This window comes from Hemitrygon akajei, chromosome 22 (genome assembly GCF_048418815.1).
Source record: "Hemitrygon akajei chromosome 22, sHemAka1.3, whole genome shotgun sequence".
Lineage (NCBI taxonomy): Eukaryota > Metazoa > Chordata > Chondrichthyes > Myliobatiformes > Dasyatidae > Hemitrygon > Hemitrygon akajei.
Window position 1 is genome coordinate 32,612,328 of NC_133145.1, and position 9,732 is coordinate 32,622,059.

The 9,732-nt window shown below is 40.7% G+C and overlaps 1 protein-coding gene across 6 annotated transcripts in view; it reads right to left on the reverse strand.

Moving 5' to 3' along the window:
- Positions 1-3,051, reverse strand: part of tex47 (testis expressed 47) — a 60,233-nt gene extending 57,182 nt beyond the window's left edge. For 3 of the 6 annotated variants that reach the window (XM_073025923.1, XM_073025921.1, XM_073025919.1), the window contains exons 1-2: positions 1,498-1,781; positions 1,325-1,397 (exon numbers count right to left, since the gene is read on the reverse strand). In XM_073025923.1, the coding sequence (XP_072882024.1) occupies positions 1,325-1,397; positions 1,498-1,638 (214 nt within the window). In that variant the 5' untranslated portion in view covers positions 1,639-1,781. Of the gene's footprint in view, positions 1-1,324; positions 1,398-1,497; positions 1,782-2,840 lie in introns of those variants that run through there. The other 3 variants (XM_073025920.1, XM_073025922.1, XM_073025924.1) reach the window with 3 other exon arrangements.
- Positions 3,052-9,732: the final 6,681 nt, after the last annotated feature.

The window sequence follows — 9,732 nt, forward strand, 5'->3', positions numbered from 1 at the left end:
TGTTAAATCCCCCCCTTTCATTGCATTCCTGCCTTTGCTAAAGTGCCCAGAACTGAGCACAATACTGCATCTGGAGCCAAATCAGAGCTTTATAAAAGTTCATCATGACTCCCACACTCTTGCACTCAAGGCCTTTATTTATAAAACCTTATATTTAAAGAACCCAAGATCCCAAATACTTTTTTAACCTCTTTCTCAATTGGCCATTTCACTTTCAACGAATATATATACAAATCTACCTCTAGGTGCAATTTTTCCTTCTCATTTGCATCAACATTTCCCATTCTTCCTCGACCTTGCATTTTCTGTAATTAAATTTTATTGGCAAGCTGTTTTCCAATTCCATCAACTTGTCCCTGTGTTCTAAAGTCCATTGCTATCCTCAGCTGTTCAGCTTCCAACCAATTCAATCATATTGGTTATTAGTCAATGACTGGGAAATAGCACACTATAACTTGTGTTTGTTTGCATTGATGTTGTGCAACCTACAGTCATTAACCACCTATCTTTTACTTTTACACTCGGGGCAAAGTACAAGGTAACATCACCAACTTAAATGTTTGAGAAGGAGTTCATTTTGTAGGCAATAATTGGGTAAATTCCCTGAACTATAATTTCCCTGATTTAGGTCCTCTTAGGGAGGATAAAGTAACTGCTTGAGGGTAATCTACCACAACCCTGCTTTAGCCAATGGCAGTGGACTTTCATCCTGTATTTATATCTTTATAAAGTTATTGCAACCTTGAATGAATAATTTAAATGAATGCTTTGTTTATGGCCTTCTAACTGTTGCCTACTCCTGTTAATCATTCAGGCTATACAGTGTCTTGTGGTATTAAACAAAAAAGTAAGCATATAAACACACTGAACTTAAGGAACTGTTACTCACAAGTCTGGAGTAATGCTCTGGCTCTGTCAGTAAGGCAGGTGTTTCTTTGTTTTTTAAGTACACTCAACTTTATTTTTTGTTTTCAGAGAAACTCAGCAGATTGGACAGCATCAGTGGAAAGAGAAACAAAATTAATATTTCAGTCCAAGGTTTAAATTCTGCTTCTCTCGCCACACTTGCTGGCTGACCCGCTCAGCTCCCAATGCTTTCTGTTTTTATTTCAGATTTTCTGCATCTGCAGTTTTGTTATTATATAATATTCACAATTGTTGATCTACTGTTGAAGTTGTCAAAAGTGTTCACTCTCTGCTTAGCTGATGTGAAACGCTGCTACATTCGGGAAGTTCGAGTCCTGTCTTTCAATCACTTTCAACCACATCCTACACCTCTAATCAAGTTTAAGAAACCGTTCCTTTCGAATAAAATTATTCTTACCTCCCAGTTCTCTTTTGTCAGCCAAGTCGGGGTGTATTTTAGACAGAAGGATTAATCTGTGGAGAAGTGACTTCTAAAGGGCAGTAGAAATGCCAAATTAGTACAAACACCGTGACATGTGCCCTATTTAGAAACTACACCATTCATTCATCTCCTGTAAAAAATAAACCAACCGTTTCCTCTTTAGAGCTTGATATGGCTCTCTTGTCCAAGAAGCGTTGAAAGACATTAGTCCTATCGCTCCTCGGCAATCCTTTGGAGCGTCTGCTTTTCCCGCCAGCGTCTCCTGCTGAAGGCATTTCTTTTCGGCTCATCCCTTACACTCAATCCCAACCCATTCAAAATAAATCAGACCCTAGTTACCAATGTTTGTGCTGCCCTGCCCCGGGTAAACCGGCCGAAATCTATTCCTAGCATTAAAAGAAATTTCAGCGTAACTCGCCCTGCCTCTCAAGGAGCCACGAAACACAATTTTAAAAAGCGCTTGATTTACAAACGGTGCCTGCGTCCAAGCAGCGTGGGTTCGGCCCTTCCTCCCATTTCTTTCATTAACTCGCTTGTCAGCAGTGATTTATTTGCTGTTTTTGGCATTCTGAATGTTCTGTTGATAGTTTGGCATTGAAACATGTTGCTCAGGCAACAGATTAACCTGGTTTTCCTCTCCCTCTGTAATCCTATGTTTGGCTGTATGGAGCTCCGTCTGCTGTGAAGCGTTGGGCAGTGTTCCCTTGGAATCCAGTGCCTGCCATTCATCTAACGGCTTGTTCAGTTTTTGCAAGCATTATTACCCCTGACTCCATCAGCAGTGCAATCCCACAAAAATTCGCATTATCTACCCATTGCAACTACCTATAAGGGTGGATGCACAAATTCAATGCACAGATGTTTTGCACTTTCGCCTTTCTGAGAAGTTTGGATGCTTTGGCCTCGTTATAATGTTGGCCCTTTTTGTTTTGCCTGCAAACTGGCACAGTGCAGGTAAAATATCAGAATCTCATCAATAAGTTGTTGCTATATATATATATATATATATACTGCGCCGAACCCTCCTGCAGTGGAAATAAAAACTTGATATGTGATCTTCACCCCAGCGTAAGGTCAGAAAACTAAAGCGGAGCATTGAACACCATTTCAGGGTATATGTTTGACTCTTGTTGACACAATGTCGCCACCGGTCCCTCTCTGAATGTTTAGTACACTGAAGCATTTGCGTTTTGTAAATATTAATGGAGGGGTATGCTCAAATCCGCACAGCATGAATTATATAATTTAATTCAAATTTCTTGGTTGAACCCCGAAAATAAAATTCACCTTGAGTGGTATTAGACTATGAAATCGTGTTCCTCTGTGCAGACTGATTCACGTCTCCTATAATGTGGACTGTGAAACGATTTAGTGTAGGAAACAAAGGGTGTAACAACTAAGCACATGCAACATTATAAATTAAGGGCATGATTGGAAGTGCACCAGTTTATTGATTGGACGGTAAGAGTGAAGACAAATGATAAATACAAACCTTTCTCTGTTCCCCCTGCTTCAACAGCATTAACAGGGACAGCCGGTATTCATATGTAAAATCACCGATTTCAAACCGGATGCTTCGTGCCCGCCGTTTAGCATTCGACGCCATTGGTAATGTTGTGTGTTCGCTACCTGGCAACTGTACACACAGCAAACGAGAGGCTAGTCTGCAGAGCCCGGTGGAGTTTTTTTAAAGAGCAGTTCCAGCTCACTTTAATATAAATACACGCAAAACTGCAGTACCTGCGCTGTAGCGGCGTTCTGCGTGTGCGTGAGTGTTACTTCACTTCTCCGTTTCCTGCTTTTTAATAAGCCACTTGAGATGACAGCCCCGACACTTACTCATTTCCGATCGACTTTAAACTTCTATTCTGTACCACTCCCTATGGCTCCTGACTGTCTCGACAAAATCAATTTCTTTTCAAATCTCCAGCAATGCATATATTTAAAATCGAGACGCGGGTAGCGAGCTCTCTTTCCGCAGCCGTTGCATTAGGTTATGTCTCAGGCCTTCAGTCTTCCCTGCATTCGTTTGGAGATATTGAGGATAATTCTACCATCCCACTGATGAGCTCACTCTGCTAAATTATTCAATTCAGATTAGGTATTTAAAGATCCAGTATTAAGTGTTAATTTGGCTCCAAGAAAACAGTCTCAGCTTGAAAACGGAAACTGGGAGGCTCAAGACCTTTATGAGAAAATTTCCTGAAATTGCACTTTATTGAATCTTCAGAATTTATTTTGTACATCTCAGTGTTGCTTCCGAAGCAATCTTAAAATAAGAATTTTCTGTAATTTGCATTAAAATATTTTACAGAAAGAATTATACCTAAAAAGAATAATAATCATATTACTGTCATTGTATGTGGAATGAAAGCAAGAGCTTGCAGATCCATGTTATTTGCAACTAGTCTCTAAATTTATCAATCATAACTTGCTGCAAAACAAAGGTCTTGATCATGATCCTGACATGTAAAAGGATTAAAGCTGGGAAAATTTAATCAGTCAACCCCAATAAGAAGAATCATTTACTTGTGTATATGGTGATGGGTCATTGTGAATGCAGAAATTCAACAGGCAGATTCAGACAATTTAAAAAATCCCTGGAGACAAATATAGAGCAAGTCTCTGTAATTTGCTGGAAAGCCCCATGATATGAATTTATATTTCTGCCTTTCCCTTTTATTATTATTTTGCAAACAACAAAAGTGAGTTTGAGTGTTTTTTGTGCTCCAACACAGTGGTAAAATTAGACTCTCCAGATATTATGTAGTTAAAGAAATGCTAATTCCTGAGATAGCACGAATCGGTTCCAAGAATGTTGAATAAGGAAAGATTAATCTTACTAATCCTTCCTTATTCACCAAGGATTAATCAAACTAGATTTCTACCCTCCCTGTGAATATATGCGCACAGGGAGATGTACTGTAGACCTGATGTTGCCTCTGGCAGGGGCAGCACAATGGCATTGTTTGTACGCAGATACTGGTGTCTCACAACTCCAGTGACCCAAATTCAATCCAGTCCTCGAGTGCTACCAGGTAAAGATTGCACATTCTGACTGTGGACATGCCTCCCAAATTCTAAGGACCAGTGACTAGGTAGGTTGCTTGGCCACTGTAAATTACTCCTAGTAGGTACAGTGGGTGAACGGTCGAATCTGGTGAGTGTCATGGAAATGTGAAGAAAATAGGGTACATGGCAAATTGCACACACAAAATGCTGGAGGAACTCAGCAGGCCGGGCAGCATCATTGGAAAAGAGCTTGGCATTTTGTGTGTTGTTTGGATTTACAGAATCTGCAGATTTTCTCTTGTTATTACATGGCAAACTGTATGGTTTTGAAAGGGAGAATATAATCACTGCCATAAAGATCACTGCTGCAGCTGTGATCTCTGTCTCGGCTGTTAGGCTGTCTGAACCCTCACAAAGAGGCAGGCCCTGATGGAGTACCTGGTAAGGCTTTGAAAACCTGTGCCAACCAACTGGTGGGCGTATTTAAAGACACCTTTCACTGCTATGGTCAGAAGTTCCCATTTGCTTCAAAAAGGCAACAATTACACCAGTGCCTAAGAAGAGTAGTGTGAGCTGCTTTCATGACTATTGCCCAGTGGTGCTACCATCTATGGTGCAATGCTTTGAGGGATTGGTCACAGCTAGAATTAACTCCTGCCTCAGTAACAACCTGGACCCACTGCAATTTGCCTATCGCCATGATAGGTCTACAGCAGACACAATCTCAATGGCTCTTCACATGGTCTCAGTTCACCTGGACAATATAAACACCTAGGTCAGGGTGCTGTTTGTTGACTATAGCTCAGTATTTAACACTATCATTCCTACAATTCTGATCATACGTTACAGAACCTGGGGACCTCTGTACCTCCCTCGACTTCTTAACCAGAAGATCACAGTCTATAGGATTGGTGATAATATCTCTTCTTCACTGACGATCAACACTGGCGCACCTCAGAGGTGTGTGCTTAACCCACTGCTCTACTCTCCCTATACCCATGACTATGTGGCTAGGTTTAGCTCAAATACCATCTATAAATTTGCTGATGATACAACCAGCATTGGCAGAGCTCAGATGGAGATGAAAGGGCATACAGGAGTGAAATATGCCAACTGCTGGAGTGGTGTCGCAGCAACAACCTGACACTCAACATCAGTAAGACAAAAGAGCTGATTGTGGACTTCAGGAAAGGTAAGACAAGGGAAAACGAAGAATCCTCACAGAGGGACCAAAATTGGAGAGAGTGAGCAGTTTCAAGTTCCTGGGTGTCAAGATCTCTGAGGACCTGACCTGGCCCCAACATATCAATGCAGCAAAAAGGAAGCAAGAAAGTGACTATACTTCATTAGGAGTTTGAAGAGATTTGGTTTGTCAACCAAAACACCTGAAAACCTCTATAGAAGTACCACGGAAAGCATTCTGACAGGCTGCATCACAGTCTGGTTTAGGGGGCTACTGCACAGGACCGAAAGAAGCTACAGAAAGTTGTAAAAATTAGTCAGCTCCATCTTGGGTACTAGCCTCCATAGTATCAAGACATCTTCAAAGAGTGGTGCCTCAGAAAGGCAATGTCCATTATTAAAGACCCCCATTGCCCAGGGCATGCCCTCTTCTCATTGTTACTGTCAGAAAGGAGGTACAGAAGCCTGAAGGCACAAATCCAGCGATTCAGGAACAGCTACTTCCCCTCTGCCATACAATTCCTTAATGGACATTGAATCAGTGAACACTACCTCACTTTTAAAAAATATATATTATTTCTTTTTTGCACTATTTTTAATCTACTCAATAGACATATGTAATTGATTTACTTGTTTTTTTTCCCCTTTCTATATTATCATGCATTGCATTGTGCTGCCACTGCTGTTAAAAAACGTAACGGCACATACCAGTGATAATAAACCTGATTCTGATTCTGACTCCGAAATTAGTAGACATAGAGTTACTCTGGAGATTCAGAAACAACTGGATGAACCAAATTACCGTCTATGACATTGTGAAATATAAAAATATAATCTGATCAAACTGAGGGTTCAGCCATTGAAGACAGAGTTGAGAAGATTTTTTTTTCCCAATGAAATGTTGGTGATATTTAGGAATTCACTGTTCAGGAGGCTCAGTCAGACATCAGCAGGTTCTTAGATATAAAGTGATGTGAGGCAATTAGAGGAAATTGACGCTGAGTTTGCCCATAATCTTATTGAATAATAGAGCAGGGTTTCATGTAATTGAGGATGAAACTGGTAGAATAGTTAAATGAAAATCAACACATGTGTACTTGGAATTTTAGAAAGTATTTGAAAATACAAAGGAAAATAAGTAATAACAAATTGAGAGTAAGAATTTTGACTGTACTTCTTGCCACCCTGTCACCTGGAAAAATGCTATTCCTTTTTCTCAGTTCCTTTGCCTCCATTGCAACTGTTCCTGGGATGAGGCTTTCCTTTCCAGAAAATCAGAAATGTCCTCCTTCTTCGAAGAATGGGGTTTCCCTTCCTCCACTATTGATGCCACCCTCATCCACATCTTCTCCATTTCCCAGATATCCGTCCTCACCCCATCTTCCCACAGGGATAGAGTTCCTCTTGTCCTTACCTACCATCCCATGAGCCTCAACATCCAGCACATCAGTCTCTGCAACGTCCACCATTTTCAGTGGGATCCTGCCATCAAATACATCTTTACCTCTCCATCCCTCCACTCTATGCTCTCTGTTTTCCACAGTGATCACTCTCTTCATGATTTCCCTGTCCATTCATCCCTCCCCACTAATCTTCCTCCTGGCACTTATGCCTGCAAGTAAAAGAAGTGCTACATCTGCCCACTCACCTCCTCCCTCACCTGCATTCAAGGCCCCAAGAAGTCTTTCCAGGTGAGGCAACACTTCACCTGTGAATCTGTCAGGATCATCTATTGTATCCAGAGCTCCCAATGCGGCCTCATCTACACTGGTGAGACCGGAGGTAAATATGGGGACCTTTGTCCTGTACCTTTGCTCCATTTCCTGGTGGCCAACCATTTTAATTCCAATCCTCACTCCTATTCTGACATGTCGGTTCATGGCCTCCTCTACTGCCATGATGAGGTAGGTTGGAGAAGCACCTCATATTCTGTTTGGGTAACCTCCAACCTGATGGTAGGAACATCAATTTATATAACTTCTGGTAACTTTTTCCCCTCCCTTTTCTTTCTTCTTCCATTCCCTACTTTGGCTCCCCTCTTACCTCTTCTCTTCTCATCTGCCCATCACCTCCCCTGGTGCCTCTCCTCTTTTCCAATCTCTTCTCCTATCATATTCCTTCTTCTTCAGCCCTTTACCATCTCCACCTATCAACTCCCACCTTCTCACTTCACCCACCCACCTGCCTTCACCTATCACCTTCTAGCTTGTGCTCCTCCCCTTCCCCTACCTTCTCATTCTGGCTTTTTCCTCTCCAGTCCCGATGGAGGGTCTCCGTCTGAAATGTTGGTTCTTTATTCCTTTCCGTAGATGCTGCCTGGCCTGCTGGGTCCCTCCAGCATTTTCTGTGTGTTGTGTTACTCTGGATTTTCAGCGTCTGCATCATCTCATATGTTCATGAGGGTAGGAAAACCTTGATGTTCAGTTGTGTACACATGAACAAGTAGTAGAGCATAGTTCAATTGCTGTTGAAGTAAACATGTTGCTCTATGTGTTGTGTGCTATGAGAGTTTCCCTTATAAAATGATTCCTAGACAGGAATAACGCATTATGAGAGCAGAGGTTCTACCCAGCTTCACCACTGTACTAAGTACTTAATGGACTTGAGAACATCAGTGCAACAACAGGCTTACTTTAAGAAATATCACAGTGTAAGACTATCCAACTCATGAATGTAGTCTAAACTGAAGATGGAAGAAATCTTAGAAGAAACAGAAAATGCTTTAAATACTTGGTGTGTCTCTCTGCAGATGCTGCCTTGCCTGCTGAGTATTTCCAGTAGTTCCTATTTCATATTGTAAATATGATATTTGTTCTAAGGCTGCAGCTTGTTTTGCATGCCAAGCCCTCAAATATTACATCATGTTCCCTTCACCTCATTTAAAGGGCATGTTATGATAGTTACAACCAGACAACCTGGGATGTTGGAAGTCTTAATCTGTCACTGGTCATTAATTGGCAGTTTGTGTCAGCTTCAGTTATGACCCACCTGCACTAATCATTAGGAAAATAAACAGAATTAGTGCGCATGCTAAATGATAAACCAAGCAATGTGGAATAACAGCATATAAACTGACACCACAGTCCTGACAAGGATTAAGTCACTTGCACAGCGTTCATTTGTACACCATTTTCAAATTCACCCATACAATGCAGAGCTTTTTGTATCTTTGTTACAGGTGGCAAAACAGCATAAATGTCTCTCTGCAAAAATAGCATTCTGGTAATTAGCATGAATTCCATTACCTTGCAGCAGTTTAACCATGTTATTTTGTATTTCAGGTATATATTCAATCCATTGCATGAAAGTTAATAATTCTGAAAAAATATATACTTTCTATAAAGTAAGTGAAAAAAATACTGCAAACTTCATAAAAGTACAATAACCTGCAATGACTGTGCTCCCATTCTGTAGGTCATTGAGAAAGACATTAAAGTTCAAAGCAAGTTTATTATCAAAGTACATATTCTACAAAAGGTAGTGGATTTGGCCCAGTACATCATGGGTAAAGCTCTCACAGGCACTGAGCACATCTACCTGAAATGTTGCCACAGAAAAGCAGCATCTATCATCAGAGATCCTCACCGCCCAGTCAATGCTGTTTTCTCGCTGATGCCACCAAGTAGAAGGTACAGGTGCCTCAGGACTCTCACCACCAAGTTCACAAATAGTCACTACGTCTCAGCCATCAGGCTCTTGAACAAAAGGGGATAACTACCCTCATTCTATTTCTGGTGTTCCCACAACCGATAGTCTCACCCTAAGGACTTTTTATCTAGACTCTCATTATGTATTGCTATGTATTTATAATTGCATTTGCACAGTTTGTTGTTCGTTAATCATGTTTACAGTTACTGTTCTATAGATTTGCACAGGGAAAAGAATCTCAGGGTTGTACATGGTGACATGTATGTACTCTGATGATAAATTTTACTTTGAACTTTGAACTTTTTGAACACATCCGTCACCCTATACAAGCCTGAGATTCATTTTCTTGTGGTCATTCACAGTAAATGCAAGAAACACAATGAAAAGCTGCAGCCAACAGGATGAACAGACAATCAATAAACAAAAACCACAAACTCTACAAATATAAAAAGTGAAAATAATAGATAGATAGATAGATAGATAGATAGATAGATAGATAGATAGACAAACAGATAGATAGACAAACAAACAATAAGTATAGA